Consider the following 17,777-nt stretch of genomic DNA (forward strand, 5'->3'; position numbering starts at 1 on the left):
TATAATATTAATGACGCACGAGTGTAGGTAGGGCTCTTCTAACCGCGACGCTAATTAGGATTATATCAATAGCCTTTGCTTTAAACAAGATTCCCTAATTTCTGCCATTGATATTGCTTCATGTTATCATTCTCATTGTCATACTTGAATTTGAAAAGCAAAAATTAATATTGATGGTATGACATTAATCATTATAAGCAGCCTGCAGGTCTTGTGTAAGACTGGTGACTGCGAGTTTTTTTAGTAACCTTTAAGGTAAAGGGGTGACTTTTATGTGATTTAAGATGATATTTGTGAAATTTGGATGACGTTTACAAATATACTCGTTGTATACTTGTATGTAAACCTGACCCGACAAAATTGTAAAATGTTTTTTTTTACTGGCCTAGGGTAAATGACAAATGACCCATTTGAAACTGTACTAATTAACTCATAACCCGAATATGACTGTAAACCATAAAATTTCAAACCTGTAATATATAAATAAAGAGGTAGAAAATATACGGGAACAATTATTTCATTGATAATTTGTGGGGTCACAACTCTCGTACATCTCTTGATTCCTCTCTCCAAAGGGCTAGGGTTTGATATTTGTTTATAGTACGGGGCCTTGTCGGCTTAAATCCATACTACGTACCTACAATGTTTGGTAGTAGGGAGGAGATGGGTCTTTGTGACTTATTCCATCTGAGCCTAATTAAACCCTAGATTCGACCTTCTTTATATAGAGAGTCGTAGAGTAAAAGATAATAATCTATGAGATTCAGAAGATAAATATCTTATAATTTTTGATATTATCTCCTTATTTACATATATCTGACACCTTATAATTAACAAAATTTCGGTGTCAACAATGACCTTAACCAAAACCGATTCCAATTATCCATTTGCTGATTCTAGTTGTATGCAAGTTTTCCAAATCATTATATTCTTTTCTAAATTATTTTTTTCCCTGTATTATTAGGAACATCATAACTAGAGCTTAGAGAAAAATGCATATGCACCAATTATTTTTATTAAATAACATTTTCAGCTACTGATATTACTAATTAAGTTCTGATGACAGTTATAAGTAATGAACTTTTTAATGTTGTGGCTATAAGTATCCTCATTTGTAGTAAGTGGTGACTAAATTGCTTTTAATAATCTGACAGCAAAGATTTTCTTAGATTAACTGTGAAAAATTCTTTCAAGGGTCCAGTTTGATTATTAAATTCGCGCTATATCCTTCAGGGGACCTTAACTTTTTCATGCACAAACCATTAATCTAATGGTGCATTGTCTGCCACTGTCATATCTTTCCTTGAACAAACTAGTTGGCAACTTCCATACAATGCTCACCTCTGTCTGCTATCACAAACTTTCTGAAGCCACAATAAAACTGCAGTCCACTCGAAGCTTTTGAAAGTAACTGAGAATTTTCAAGGAATTTCAACAAATATGTCAGGCTCTTTGTTGCAGAGTTGCTTCATCATCAGCTTACTTCTTTCTTTCTCTGTCATCTCTGAGTCATCAAGATTGCCAAAGGCAATCTTTGATCAGATGCTTCCTAAAAGATTTCCTTTCCATTCTTCGGCTCCTTCAAAAGGGAAAAATTCTGTAAATACTTTGTCATCCTCAATGGCACAAACTCGGAAAATTATGCCTTCTTCTGATGGAAAGGTTTAGTCAAGGGGAAAAGAGAAGATGTTTTCGCCTTCTATACACCCCAGCAAGAAAGTAACGCGTTTCTAAGCTGGGTTTAACACAGGAATGTAGGTTCTTGTAGATTTTTTATCAACTTGATAACAGAAAGTCTCTCAATTGTAAAGATTTTATTTACTGGATAGAGTAGTTGTTAGTCATTGATTACATTATAGGCTCTTTGCTTTTCTGGATAAATGATCTAATTTAGCAGAAGTCATATACAAGGTTAGATTTTTTTGCCAGGAGGGTCATTAACATCTTCCATTTAATCCCATAAATGTGTATATTGTTGTAATTTTTCATATACATGGCAAATTTAATAAAAAGTTTGCTCATTCTATTCTGAGTTTTACAATGCTTGAGATTTCATTAATCTTTTTAATCTTTCTTTTGAAATTCCTTTTCCCTTAGAATATTTGTTTTAAAATGATCAATCCCTCATCTTTTCACTTCTTTTCAGTTTTCTGAGGCGTAAATCATCATTGCTCCTGTTTGTAATATTCTTTTGCAGACTAGAGGCAATTTCCTAAAAGTTGAAAGGCAATTTTATAATCAAACCACTCTTAACCATTAATACAATATCATCTGATGGGTGTGGGATGTCAGAACTCAGAAGTACGTGATCTTACCTTATGAGTTATGAGAAAAACAGGCTTTCTGTTATCTGTTTATACTTCATATATATACTTTGCAGGTAAAATAATTTACTACTAAGATGGTATTTTCTCCAAAGGTTCTACTTCTACAGAGGCTCGCACCATGGTACATAACTTGTTTTTGATTTCAGGAATCAGCTCTGAAAAACTAAAATCCAAGGCCATTCAAGTCTTTTTTTACCACACAGAAGAACATGTTATGGTTTAGAAGTTGCTGTGGATATTGGTCAGACTGAAATGCGCCTCTGATGCACGTATATCAGAAAACTGGTAGTTTCAGCCGCGCTTTGTCCTGCATTCAGAGTAGTCAAACATGGATAGTATGTTAGTAATTGAAGCTTATAAATACTCTTTTCTTGGTGTAGGACTTTCCTGTAATCTGACAGTCTGCTGCTGGCTTGTTGAATATCCCAGCACTATACTTGGAAGCTAAATTCAACTGATATGATGCTTGAATTTTCACTCACATATTATAACGATTCCAGATTATAGAATGTCCCTGAACAAGTTTGAATTCAAGATTCAGAAAACTGTTCTTGCATAATATATTAATATCCTTATAACTTTTCACGAAAACTATGAAAGGTTACATGCTGAATCATGCATATTTGACAGTTTATTTGAATCATTATCATCTGAACTATAGGTAAGTTCAAGCATCTTTTTAGTCAATTAGGCTCGTCGCTTTTCTTAAGCTTCTGACAACTTTATTATGAAGATAGACTAAACTAGGATCAGCCACTTGTTAGTATATATGATCAATTTTTTACTCTGAAAGTTTTAACACAGAGTTCCCCAGGACTGAAGTCACCCCATCCACTCATCCAGCATACAATTATGCTGCGCGCTGAGGGAAGTTGCTCTCTTATGACCTGATGATCTTGGCAAAACTGTAAAAAATGTTCCATTGTCTTTGTATGTTCTCCCAGAGCTCCTCTGAGGTGTTCCAAACGGAGGGTTGTGAGACAAATAAATTATGTCTCACAAGGGCAATATAGGCATTTCAGACGTCATTTTAGAGATGTCTCATTGAGCTGTTAAATCATACCACTGAAACTTCAGTGGTACAAAATACAATCCTAGTGGTATAAAATATATTCTCAGTGGTATTAAAAAAGATTCAACTAGAGTTTCAGTTGAACAAAATATAGACTCAGTTCTGTCAAATTTTTGTCCGTTTTGCACGTAAAGTGGAGCCCACACTACCTTTTTCACTCTTCCTATCTCTCTCCACATTTCTCTCTCTTCATTGTACCTTTTTAATTTTTTAATAGTTGTGAGACATTTTGTTTTGTCTCACAACACTCCCTTTTTACTTCCTCCTCTTCTAGCTCCAATCACCCACACATACCCTTACAAACACATACACGTATGTGCACGCACACAGTGGACTGCATTTGGTCATGAAAGATATATTATGCAAATTCACTAAATTACCTTTCATTTTTCTACTGTATATTTTATTGCATAACCTAGGAAAAATTGCAGAAGAATATTGCAACCTTATAAAGTCAGTTTGCTTCATTAGGATTTAGGATAACCTAGGCAAATTTCACCTAATTTTGACAAGGAGGGAGTTAGAGTTACAAGTTCCATGATCAAAGTTTACTCATTTATATTTCTTGAACTTGTTCATTTTTCACTTTTTTTATTGTAAGTTTTCAAAATGAACCTGATTTGTATCAATATGGTTATTTTTAAGGTCATCATACAACCTACATCATACAATAAATTTCTAAAAACTTAATACTTACCTCCGTATTTATTTTTTAGTTGACAAGTATTTGTTTTTAGGAAGTTTATTTTTAGTTGACACGTTTCTTTTTTGGGTAAGTTTTATACCTTGCATTTACTGGTGTACCCCACTTGCTTTATCATTTTCTTTCCTCTCCTTAATATGTGTGCCTAAATTAATCGCGTCAACTAAATAGAAACGAAGGAAGTAATTGGAAATTTGGTAATGATGTTGAATAGACCTGACAAATGGGTCGTTCGGGTCAACAAATATTAAGGTCGGGTTCAGGACAGATTTTGGGTCAATATTTCGAGTTGAGTTTGGGTCAGGTCAACTCCAGGTCGAGTCAGTTCAGGTCAAATTTGGGTCAACACTTCGCATTGAGTTCGTGTCGGGTCAATTTTGAGTTTTGGGTCATTTCAGGTCAATCAATTTGGGTTAAATCGGGCCGGATTAGTTCGGGTTCAAGTCAATTTTTTATCAATGATTTCGGATCGCTGGTCGGATCAGGATTGTTAGGTCTATTGTTGAACGTGCCCTAAAGTAGCGAAATCTTGAAATATATGTGTCATGCCAGCTTCACTATTGTCTGTTTCACAAGTTTCACTAGCTTGAGATAAATTGATCCCATAGTATGCCTTGATTTTTTTTTTTTCATCATCTTCTTCTCATCCTTAGAAAAAAAAATCTTTGAAAGTTGAATTACTAAACATAAATTCAAAAACGGTATACAAACTTTAATGGACCACACATAAGCCCAATACTTTCCCAATCGAAACAAAAACCCGTATAAAAGTCCAATTCCTTCCAACTCCCACTTCTTGATTTTTTTTTTTTTTTTATTTATTTTTTTTTATTTTTTTTTGGTGTTCCATCCGGTTCACCCTTTGGGCTAATCCGGATTCGGGGATCAGTTCTGGGTGGTTAGGTTCCAGTCCCCTCCCGATTGTTGTTGCGGGGGATCGAACACGGGTCCTCCCTACCAAGTGTAGTCCCAATCACCACTACACCAACAATAATAATTTTTTTTTTTTATAACTGGAAGTAATAATATTATTAAATAAAAGTCATATGACATATACAATAATAAAGATATGTAAACCACATATTTAGAGAAAATTGGGACAGACTCTCACAATGGAGAGAACAAAACAAAACATAAAATAAAATAAAATAAACCAAAAAATTAAGGGCTTGTTTGACATCATTTTTAGTTTTCAATTTCCTGAAAAAAAAACTAAAAACCAAAAACAGGAAACAAGAAAAAGGTGTTTCCACTTTGTAATTGTCAGTTTTCAAAATCATAATGATTCTAATAAATTTAAATAATTTTTGATTCACATATTCCATTTTCCATTTTAATTTAAATGACAGGAAGCTTCTTCAAACCATATTCCATTTTAATTTTAGATAAATATCAAAATCAAAATTAAACCGACTCAAAAAAACGTGGCCTCCAAGCCTAAACACACTCACAAATCCCTATAAAAATTCCCATTCACTCCAAACCCACTCATCACCTCATCAAAAATGGCCCCATCATTTCTCACCGGCCCACCACTCCCCCAAACCCCCCCACCCTCTTCCGCCGCCGCAGACGGCGGCTCCGGCGACCCATTCGTCGATGCAATGGTGGCGAATTTTAACAACCTAAATCAACCACCACAACATCAGTCATTAATGGGGTTCACCGAGAACTGCTCCGCCACCTTCCTTTCCTCCGGCAACCCATGTCTTGACCTCTTCTTCCATGTGGTACCCGGCACACCCGCCGATTCGTTGACTCAACGGCTCAATCTGGCTTGGGCCCACAACCCGTTGACCACCCTGAAACTCATCTGTAATCTTCGTGGTGTTCGAGGTACTGGAAAATCTGACAAAAATGGGTTTTACACTGCTGCGTTTTGGCTCCATAAAAATCATCCCAAAACTCTTGCGTGTAATCTTCCTAGTTTTGCTGATTTTGGGTATTTCAAGGATTTTCCTGAGATTTTGTTTCGGGTTCTGGGTTTGAGCCATGTGCGCAAGATGAAGAAACGGGTTAAAAATGACCCGTTTGAGAATCGTCGGATGTTTAAGAATCCGGGGAAAAAGGGTGGCAAGAAGAAGAAGAAGATGGTGAAATCTGGGATTTCGAATTCGATGATTTCGAAGGAGAAGCAGGAGAGAGAAAAGCAGGTTGCCGGTGAACTTCGACTCAAGAAGAAGTCTGAAATGGCGAAAACTGCGATTGAACGGTATACCCGTGACCCGGATTACCGGTTTCTTCATGATCAAGTTTCCGATCTTTTTTCGGGTTATTTGATTAATGATTTGGAGAAGTTTAATGGCGGAAAACTTGATAAGATTAGCCTCGCGGCTAAGTGGTGTCCGTCGTTAGACTCGTCTTTCGACCGCGCAACCTTGATCGTTGAAGCCATTGCTAAGAAGGTGTTCCCTAGGGAGAAGTATAAGGAGTATGAGGCTGTGGAGGAGGTGCATTACGCTTACCGGGTTCGAGACCGGCTTCGGAAGGACGTGTTGGTGCCACTGCGCCGTGCATTGGAGCTTCCGGAGGTGTTCATGGCGGCGAGGAAGTGGAATGAGTTGCCTTACAATAGGGTTGCTTCTGTTGCAATGAAGACTTATAAAGAGCACTTTCTAAAGCATGATGAGGAGAGGTTTAAGGGGTATTTGGAGAAGGTTAAGTCTGGTAAGGCCAAGATTGCTGCTGGTGCATTGCTCCCTCATGAGATTGTTTCGGCTTTGGAAGACGGCGATGGTGGCGAGGTGGCTGAGCTTCAATGGAAGAGAATGGTGGAGGACTTGTCTAAGGAAGGGAAACTGAGTAATTGTCTTGCTGTTTGTGACGTTTCGGGTTCGATGGGCGGGACTCCGATGGAGGTCTGTGTTGCTCTTGGACTGCTGTTATCTGAGTTGTCTGAGGAGCCCTGGAAAGGGAAGGTGATCACGTTTAGTGCGAACCCTCAACTTCATGTGATCGAAGGGAATTGCCTGAAATCGAAGATTGAGTTTATTCAAAATATGGATTGGGGGATGAATACTAATTTTCAGAAGGTGTTTGATTTGATTCTGAGTGTTGCAGTGCAGGGTAAACTTCCTGAGGATAAGATGATCAAAAGGGTTTTTGTGTTTAGTGATATGGAGTTTGATCAAGCTTCGAGTCATCCGTGGGAGACTGACTATATGGTGATTAAGAGGAAGTATGAGCAGAATGGGTATGGTAATGCTGTGCCGGAGATTGTGTTCTGGAATCTTCGAGACTCGAGGGCGACACCAGTGGCAAAGAACCAGGCAGGGGTGGCGTTGGTGAGCGGGTTTTCGAAGAATATGATGAAGTTGTTTTTGGATGGGAAGGAGGATCAGCTTAGTCCTGAGGCTGTTATGGAGGCTGCTATCTCTGGGGAAGAGTATAATAAGCTTGTTGTATTGGACTGATGTTCAAGTTTTATGAGTAATTTTGTTTTAGTATAAGTAATAGCAGTATTAACCTGTAAATGTTTACAATTTTCAATGAAATATGGTTAATACAGAATAGTTATTTACTTGCTTTGCCTCTTTAATTCAGCCTTCTATCTTCTGATCAATATAGAAGGTTGAATATAGTTTTCCCCTTTTATGTGGTGGTCTGATGAATGCTGCAATAACGCTTTCTGTGATGCTGATAGAGAAAAGAGAAGCTGTGTTGTGCTGCTTGTATTGCAATTCTGTGGTTCATTTGCTCGTATATTGCATATCATATACGAAGTACATTGAGTAGTTGTTTATTAGCACCTCATTTCAGTACTCTTGTAATCTATTGAAGAAGAAAACTGTGTTGGTGTTGTATTTCAAGACCGTCAGCAGGGCCCCAACCGGAGATGTAGATACCGAGCCACTGAGGCCACCTTCACAGCATTCTTGATCAATTAGTCGTTACTCGTTAGTGTTTATGAAATGTGATGGTTGACAGTAAACTGACTCCGTTGTAGTTTCATATAAAATCATCAACGATTATGTTCAATATGCCTGTGTGAGAAGTCTGAGGACTACTGGCAGAATTTATCATTAGCTGATCATCTAATGATATGTATTAGCATTTTTTGTTACAATATATGGAATCATAATGCTTTGTAATCTGTATGAATGTATGGCATGCATTGGTTTAATTGCTTACAACAGGGTCTAAATATTTGTATTGTTATTGTTACTGTCAGTAATTATCTTTAAATTTTGCTGCTTATTAGGTGCTAATCTGATGAATAATGGGCTCAAATGTTTGTAGCATCAATACCCTAAGTGCCATAGTCTATTTTTCAAAGTTACAATAGCCAAGCACTAGTACTGGTATACATCTTCTAATGCGGTAATGCCTTGTGTTTGATATTACCTGCATTGTGGCATACTTCCTAATCTCTTACGGTGTATCATGCATTAAATTTTCATGTGAACCAAACAAACACGCATCATAAATAAAGACTTGTTTAGTTGATAGGCATGAATATAATTATCAATAATTGAGACAAATTCAACAAAATTCATATGAATATAAGATGGTATTTCACTATGTACTAGCCAAAATTAGCGATTTTTGACCAATCAAACTACAAAGTTACAAAGTCACAAAGTGAAAGGTAGATCGGATAGAAGAGTTGTGGAACATCATGAATACAGTATCATAAAAAAGAAATGATATTGACATATTAATGATTTGAACGATAATGACAAGGATGTGAGCTTAATTAAATAAGCTTAGCTCGGCTTTAATTTAATCATACTGTCAATGGTTATGATTTGATATTAGGCTTTAGTCATTTTCATATTGTTTGCGACATGTTAATAAGTTGGTCATTCTCACTTCTCTTATAGGGGACTTTGGCTATTAATTTAAGATTTCGGCATTGACTTAGCTTCCATGTGCCTATTATGTGATTTATCAAGCACTAATTTACTACATCGTGATGGTTACTAAGAACATGTAAGATAATATAGGTATTTCCTTTGCTTATTTTCATATTAACAAGGGTTAGTGCGTGGAAAAAACAGCATGTTATAATATCAATTTGAGGTTGAGGGTTCAATTTTTATTAAGAGAATATATTTAATTGCCCAGATATTAATGTTATTTGTTAAATTGTACGAAGTAATATATTAGGGACAGTTTATAGCTATAATGAAATTGTGGCCACCACAATTGAGTGAATCTCAACCATTATCAAGTCTCAACTTATTCTTTTATTTTGTTGACTTTTAAGATATAAAAAATATAAATAAATAAAACCAGTAAATTCTTCACTTTTTTTTTTATTTTTTTTAAGAGGGAAAGTAAATTCTTCACTTTAATTAGAAAGGAGTTTTTAATTTCTTTATCTATATTTAAATATGATTGTTTTTTGAAAATTAATTAAAAACCTATGTATCACACATTGCTTTTAGTTTGTTCCATTCATTCTCTGGTTTTGTTTTTGCCAAGATGATCTAAATATTTAATACTCTAATCACACAAAAATAAATGGGAAAAATGATCTAAATGGGAAAGGTTTTTTTTTTTTTGTGTAGTATTATAAAAAAAATGAAATAAATGGGAAAGTTTAACCGTAAAAATAAAGGGTCAAGATTAAAAAAAAATTTAGAGAATGAGGTTTTTGCTGTTTCACCAGCTTGAAGAAGCCAAAGGCCATTGAAAAGTCTTCCATATTTTCGATATTTTAGAGACGGTTTAAAAAAATAGAAATAAAAAAAACAAACTTTGGGAGTGTTAGGAAACCAGCTTTTGGCTTCTTCAAGTTGGTCAAAAAAAAAAAAAAAAAAAAAAAAAAAAACATGTTTGGTTGTTGGCTTTTTTAACCGACTGAAAATATGGCTTTTAAGCCAAAAGCTAGTTAGAGCAGCTTTAGGTTTATGTCTTTTGGCTTGTTGACATAATTAACTTTTGATTAATAATAATTAGTCATAATAAAATATATTAATAATTAATATGCAATAATATTTAATAATTTTTTAAAAAAAATTATTGATAATTTTCAATTAATAACTAATACTCCCTCTGTCCCTTATGATAGTCCATTACGAGCAATTTTCACGGAAAGTAATAAACATAAATAAAAGTAGCAAAAGTACTTTAAAAAAGTAAATTTTCATTGGATATGCTAAAAATTAGAGAGGGAAAGTAATAAAAGTACACGGAAAAGACAAATCTAAAAAAGTTAAATTTACACAAATATTGTTGTAAATTGGTGGGAATTTTGGTAAAAAATTGATGTTAATGACTAGTGCTTTCAAATTTTAAACCAAAACCGTTTAACTATCCGAAACAAACCGACCCAAATGAGAACCGATTCGATTAAAAACCGTATTTTTGAAACCGAAAACCGACCCGAACTGTATGTGAATGAACCCGAAACCGAACCGATCCGAATAGCGTTACACCGCATAAGAACCGACCCCGTTAATGAACCAAACCAATTCTAAACCGAACTGAAATCAAACCGAACCGAAAAAGAACCAACTGTTTCTAACCCGAAACGACCGCTTTCAACCCAAAACCGATTGAACCGGGATAAAAACCGTTTACACCGAACCGTTAACAACCCGCGACCCGTTTGCATCGAACTGTATATAAACCGAACCATTTGCAAATCGAATCGTTTATGAACCGGACCACTTATAAACAAATCGGCTACAAACTGCTTACTATAAAGAGAATATTAAAATCAAGTTTAAAGATGTTTTAAATGAAATTTAATTATCACAGTACAAAAAATCTTCTTGCCAAATTAATATTTATTGAAAATTTATTATCATCGTATAAAATAGCTTCCTGCCAAATTATTATCATAGTATAAAATATCTTCCTGCCACTAAAAATCCTCCTGCCATAAACTGAACCGAAAAAAAGAATCGAACTAGTTATAAAATGAACCGAAAAAGAACCGAACCAATTATAAAATGAACTGAAAAAGAACCGAACTAGTTATAAACTGAACCGAAAAAGAACCGAACTGTTTCTAACCCGAAACTGTTTGAACCGGGATAAAAACCGTTTACACTGAACCGTTAACAAAATGCAACCCGTCTGCACCGAACCGTTTACTACCCGAACTGTTTACAACCCGAACCGAATTAAAACCGCTCAAGAATAAATCGAAACTGAATCGAACCGATAACTATTTAAACCGAACTGGAACCGACCCGCAAGCCACTTAAACCGATTTCAAACCGACCCGATTTAATATCGAACCGATTTCAAATCGAACCGAACCCGAACTGTCAAACTGTTTTAACAGTGCTATTAATGACACTTGAAAAAAGCAAATAAAACTATCATTTTGGGACTTCAATACTACACGGTCTTTTAAGGACGGATGGAGCATGACTCATGTCCCATCTCCTTGAGTTAGTTTTATTTATTTATTTATGGGGACATGCACTTTACTACAAACACCTCCATCTTCATTTTTGCTAACTTCACTCACTCTTAATTTTTAAAAAATGACTCCATGTCTTATACCGGACCATCACGCGTCCAAAATCAACCACCACGGCCACCGTTAAAACCACCACAACTAACGACTCATTCGACGATCCATGGTAGATAATCTCAACAACCCAACTCCTCCGCCACCCTCCTCACCTACCTCCGGAACCCATGTCTAGATTTATTCTACAGTCAATGGTTTGTTATAACAGATGCCTAATTAATTGAACAAACTAAGTCAACAGTCATTTCCGACTTCTTAGGCATGTCAATTGGCCATTTCTGCTCATTCTTAGCTAAGGCATGTCAATTGGTTGTTTCTGCTAACTCACTTGTTTTGCTTGCTGACTTGTTGATCATTTCCGACTTATTGACTATTTAACAACTTGGTCAAATAATACTCCCTCGGTTTTTTTTAAATGCTCCATTAAATAACGGGTAGAGTTTGTTGTTTGTATATAACAATACTCCCTCGATTTTTTTTTAAATGCTCCATTAAATTTTTTTTACACTATTCTCCTTATCTGGCCGACTTTTATCAATGTTTGTGTTTATAAATACTTGTTGAAATCGTCTTATATTTATTCTACTTTATTCGTTCAACTTGTTCTAATTGATTTCACCTTATATATATGTATATTGTCAATGGTTTTTATAAAACTAATCGGCAACGTAAAAGTCCTTACGTATGTCAATTGTTCTTTTCCGCTTGATTTCACCTTCTTAGGCGTGTCAATTGGTTGTTTCTGCTGGCTGACTTTTAATTTGAACATTTTCGACTAGAAGTTGTCACAGATTTCTTGGATTCAATTGCCACACCATCAATCCATCTTATTATGCTCCAACAAAATAAAAAGTGCCACTTGGACACCAAAACACAAGGTAAATTCACCTCCAATTGAATGTGATGAATTGATGATAAACATGAGCATATCCATAGATAAGTACATAATATAATGAACTAATGAGATATCGTATATTATGTTTGATATTATCGTATTTTCTATTTATGTGAGGATATATTTAGCAAATATTATCTAGAGTTATTTAGTTAATATCCTATTATTCTAGGATATCTTTGGATTTTAGAGGAGATCATTGTAAACAATATATATTCACATTGAAATTAATGAGAATGACAAGTCATTCATTCTCTCTTTTGCTAATTTATCATGGTATCAGAGCTAATTTTGAGTTGTTTTGTGATCTGGGTCAGTATTATGGACAATTCACATGTGAGGGAGAGTGTTGAGTCCATGAGAAGGAACTACTCCCTTTATTGCTATATGATTTTGAGGTGGAGTCGTATAAAGTGGACGCTCGTGGTGGTTGTGGTCTAGGCCCGTTTGTCATGGTAGTAAAAAAAAAGGTCTAAAATGCATTTAGGAATAACTTTAAGTATTGGACAAATTATTTATTAAAAACATAACACAAATTGCTTAATTCATAAGGATACCTAGATTACATATATTATTAATTTTTTTTTTTTTTTGACAAACGATAAATATTATTAATATTAACATTAATCATATTTCCTCTTTTTTAATAATTAAGCTATCATATAGGTGTAGTCTACTTTTATTTTAATTTTGGGGCTCACAAGACATAATGTTGTGCCAAATAATGCTTAATTTTCTACGTTCTCAAGCTTAGCATCATTTTCTTTCGAAGATGCATTTGACCAAAACCAATTGGTGAAGGCGTCAAGAGTATTGGCATCGGCTCTGTAGTGTTTCTGAGTGAACTCAACAACATCAGCCCATGTAAAATCTGGATACTTCCTTTGCTTATTCACTAGTATTTCCGATGGTGGTGTAACGACTTTGTGGTCCGCCGGGCATAGGAAGAACGCCATTGTATTCCTCGCCACCTTCTCGTTCACTATTGCCCGGTGCAAACAACTCTTGTATTCCCCGTTCGTCATAGCCTGCATTTCATTTTAAGGTTACACGCGTAGTTAATAAAAAAAAATTACAGATTAGTTTTTGCATTGGTATTTTAAATTGACAAATGATACAAATATGTATAATATAATAAATATGAGATGTTGATATTCTTAGACAAGTGCTAAACTTTGTCTTGTGATTTTCCCAAAGTTAAAATATTAAATATTTAACCGCATATTAAATGATGCTTGATTTTTTAAGTTGATTATAAATCAATGTAAAAGTAGTCAATTTGAATTATGTATCAGTTACATTATGCAATAAATGTGTGTGAATTGTAAGACTAGAATGCATTACTTGTAATGTGCACTCAAGTCATCAAGTGTGAAGCACCTCGTGTAGTTGCACAATTGTACATTCTTCGTTTATGTCTAAGCATGTAAGATGCATGTTATAGGTTAAAACAAGATTAACAACACACAAAAGCCTTTTAATTTGGGTGTACAATGCAATTTATTGACTAATTTACCCGGTCGTTTCTTCTTAATCCGTTTGGCAATATATACTCGATTTCTTATGGTTTTCAATTTATCTATAAAACTAAAAGTAAAAAAAAAATAAAAAATTAATGAATCTAATAAATTTTCAATCACATTATAATTTTTTTTTTACACAATTATCAAATATGTCTAGAACCTTTTTACTTTAAGGCGAATATCAAGTGTAAAACGACAAAAAAGAACGGATGAAATAGATTTCTCAAATCTACGCATACTATTGTTGGGGACAAACTCATGCTTGGATTTCCCTATCTATATATAATGAGGACAATATGTTCAATACCCCTATTTTAGAGGCAATAATTGTAGTCCAAAAGGCCAATATTTGTCTATGATATGTCTTATTAAGAACAAAACAACATAATCATCCTGTTACCTAGGAGTCTACGAGAATTGTGATAAGAAACCGTACCATCAAGGTATCTCCAATGTTTATGACTAGTGCATCATTGCGAGGTTCGACTAAATGCCACTCGTTGTTGACAAACACTTCTAGACCTTCAATTTCATTTTGGTACAACAATGTTAAGGATGTCGGGTCGCAATGCGGCCCTGTTCCTAGGACTAGACTTGGCTCCTCGCAAGGCGGATAATGGTTCAATCGCATGATCGAGTTTGCATCCTTGTAGAAATCGCGGTAGTAGGATCGTTCTACTCCCAAACTGATAGCCATTAGTTCCAATATCACTAGAGATAGTTTTTGCATTTCGTTGCAATAGTTTTTGTAAACCGTCCTACAAAAGTATAAATAAAGGTCAACTTAAATCAGATTATATATATGATATGTGTCGCATACTAATTTCATTTAGGTGAAAATATTAATAGCATAATTAAAATACGATAAAATAAATCAGCACACTTAAATGATTTTTTGAAAGTCCATTCAAATTTATTACCACCCCGTTACAAGTTATGTGCAACGATTAGATATTTTCACTCTCTGCTTTATGTCAAATCGTTGCACATAAACTGTAACGGAGGTAGGGCCTGTTCATATTTACTGAACTGAGCTGAACTGAACTGATTGGAGCTGAACTGAACTGAACTGATTGGAACTGAACTGAACTGAATTAAGCTGAAATGAATATTTTATGAGAGAGGGAAATTAAGAGCTGAACTGAACTGAACTGATTGGAGCTAAACTGAACTGAACTGAACTGAAAATGAGTAAATATGAACAGGCCCGTAGTATCATATGTGTGGACTGATTTGAGAATAAAGAATACAAAATTGATTATTCATATAACAACAAATACTAAATTAAATAAATATCAAAACATGTTTCAAAAAATTAAATAAATAAATATCAAAACAGATTTGCTCTCCAAAAAATCTCCAAAAAAAAAATATCTTTGATGTTCTTCTATCATTGGTAAAATATCATACCATAACTCATTTCCATAATATGTACATTAATCAAAATTTAAAACATAAATTCATGAACAAATAATGCAAGTACATTCAACATTGCATGACACTTATCTTTCTTACATCAGCAATTGATAATAAATCTCATTTAGACATTAGATAATTGAACTCCTACCACATAAATCACATGAACTTCAAAATTTTTGTTATTCCGTACACTATTGTTTTATTAGGCCATGTTCAGTTCACCTTTTTTTTTTTTTTTTTGACAAAAATGTTCAGTTCACCTTTAAAAACTAATACTCTGTATTATTTAAAAATAATTTCACTTCACTATAAAAAAAAAAAATAATTTTAATTAAGCAAAAATCAATAAATTTAAAGAAAAATAATAATATTAATTTTAATTCAGAAAAAATCAATAAAATTAAAGAAAAATAATAATAGAGGATTAATAAAAATAATTTTACTTCAACAAAAAAAATTTAAATTTAATAAAATTAATTTCACTTCAATAAAAATAAGGTAAAGTGAACGAGACATAAATCATTCCCAAGACTAGATCATGTATTAACAAAAATAATATTTATTTATTGTACGCTTACCCCATAGGCTCAAACTCGTTGCCTAACGCCGAGGTGAAGTAATCCACGACAGAATCGCCGTCGGACTTGGTACGGTGAGGGAAAGATAACGTCTCTTTCCATGGTAAATTCGTCGTCAAACGATCAGCATGAGCCACGGACAAGCCCCATAACGAACCACGCATTTTCACGGCCTTTGCCTTTTCTGAGGGTGGTAGACTAAAAAAATGACCAATGTTGTTGTAAGCCTCATTCAAGAGTTTTGGGTCAACCCCATGGTTAATCACTTGAAAAAAACCGTGATTCGCACAGGCTTCCTTGAGAGTTTCGGAAGCTTGTTTGGTGGCCGTTTCGTCTCCCCTAATAAACCCTTCAAGGTCTATAATTGGGGCGTCGAGTTTCTTTTTAGGTTGATTGATATCATCACTAAGAGACCAAATGAAATTTTTTGGGACATTGGTAGTTTGTTTTTGCACCACGGAATTTTTCTTTTGGGATGGTTGATTCTGATAGAATATAGGATTATTATTCTAGATATTCTGTTATCGTTGGATATATTTTGTATATATTGTGTAATTATCTTTTGAGTTTTCCTAACGTGATTAGGACTCACACTTGTAACCCTATATATTGAGATCAATGGAATCGACTCCAGGCTGAGGAGTTTACAGTATCTAACATGGTATCAGAGCTTTAGGTTACGATCTAGCTTCCGCAAATTTATTTTTTTTAAGCAAACCATCTTTGTTCTCTTTCCACGGAAATTCCTTCAGGAAATTCCTTCATTAGTGTTTTAGCAGGACCTTTTGCATCGTCACTAATTGATTACTTTATCAATTAATTCCTTTTCTTAATTCTATTCTTTTGTTTTAGTTTTTGGTGTACCTACTGTCTTCCTGCCACTAATCTCATGGCCAAAGATGATGACATACCCTCTCCTTCTTCTTCTTCTTCTGATTATCATCCTGCTTTAGGTGTTAATAACATCAAGAATGTATTTCCTCTTATTCTTGATCGAGAAAAAGTCCAATATTCCAATTGGGTTGAATTATTTGAGTGTCACACACATGCGTACAATGTTCTTGATCATATTGAATTATTGTGTTGAATTATTTGAGTGTCACACACATGCGTACGATATTGTGTTGGTTACTTCCTCAGATAAACTACGTGAGAATATTATTTCTCACCTACGGAACGGGTTTCCGATGACTGACTTAGGTCCATTGAATTATTTTTTGGGTATTGCTGTTACTCGTACACCCTCATATTTATTTCTGTCACAGCAAAAGTATGCACAGGAAATTCTTGAACGTGCAGGTATGAGCAGTTGCAAACCTGCACAAACTCCAGTGGATACTCAATCCAAACTAAGTGCAGATGCCGGACCTCAGTTTCATGATCCAACACTCTATCGCAGTCTTGCAGGTGCCTTACAGTACCTCACTTTTACTCGCCCTGATATAGCTTATGCAGTTCAGCAGGTCTGTTTATTCATGCATGATCCCAGAGTGGCTCATTATGATGCATTGAAGCGAATTCTACGTTACATTCAGGGTACCATTGATTACGGGTTACATTTATATCCTTCGGCTCCTAAAAACTTGATTACATATACTGACGCAGATTGGGGCGGGTGTCCTGACACTCGTCGCTCCACTTCCGGTTACTGTTGTTTTTTTGGGTGACAACCTTATTTCTTGGTCGTCTAAGCGTCAGCATACTCTCTCCAAATCAAGTGCAGAGGCAGAGTACAGGGGCGTCGCAAATGTTGTTTCTGAGGCATGTTGGCTCCGCAACCTTCTTTTAGAGCTACATTGTCCTCTCCGGCAGGCTACTCTTGTTT

General features: G+C 34.9%; 2 protein-coding genes across 2 annotated transcripts; one reads left to right on the plus strand and one right to left on the minus strand.

The window, feature by feature from the left end:
- Nucleotides 1–5,649: 5,649 nt before the first annotated feature.
- LOC145638103 (uncharacterized) lies at nt 5,650–7,622 on the plus strand. The gene has a single exon (XM_081689057.1). The coding sequence runs from the start codon at nt 5,707–5,709 to the stop codon at nt 7,513–7,515; it is 1,809 nt and encodes a 602-aa protein (XP_081545183.1). The 5' UTR covers nt 5,650–5,706; the 3' UTR covers nt 7,516–7,622.
- Nucleotides 7,623–13,139: 5,517 nt separating this feature from the next.
- On the minus strand, nt 13,140–16,717 carry LOC145640489 (gibberellin 20 oxidase 1-like). The gene is made up of 5 exons (XM_081691761.1): nt 16,671–16,717; nt 16,530–16,587; nt 15,953–16,437; nt 14,392–14,713; nt 13,140–13,460 (listed from the first exon to the last, which is right to left on the minus strand). The coding sequence occupies exons 1-5, from the start codon at nt 16,715–16,717 to the stop codon at nt 13,161–13,163; spliced, it is 1,212 nt and encodes a 403-aa protein (XP_081547887.1). The 3' UTR covers nt 13,140–13,160.
- Between the last annotated feature and the right edge of the window lie 1,060 nt (nt 16,718–17,777).

Source organism: Chenopodium album, chromosome 7, assembly GCF_948465745.1.
Source record: "Chenopodium album chromosome 7, dcCheAlbu1.1, whole genome shotgun sequence".
NCBI lineage: Eukaryota > Viridiplantae > Streptophyta > Magnoliopsida > Caryophyllales > Amaranthaceae > Chenopodium > Chenopodium album.

Coding starts and splice junctions, on each gene's coding strand:
- LOC145638103 (XM_081689057.1), top strand. CDS start 5,707: ATGGTGGCGAATTTTAACAACCTAAATCAACCACCACAACATCAGTCA.
- LOC145640489 (XM_081691761.1), bottom strand. CDS start 16,717: ATGAAGGAATTTCCTGAAGGAATTTCCGTGGAAAGAGAACAAAGATG. Junction 14,714..15,952: donor AACGAGTTTGAGCCTATGGG/GTAAGCGTACAA, acceptor ATACTTTTGTAG/GACGGTTTACAAAAACTATT. Junction 13,461..14,391: donor ACATTGGAGATACCTTGATG/GTACGGTTTCTT, acceptor AATGAAATGCAG/GCTATGACGAACGGGGAATA.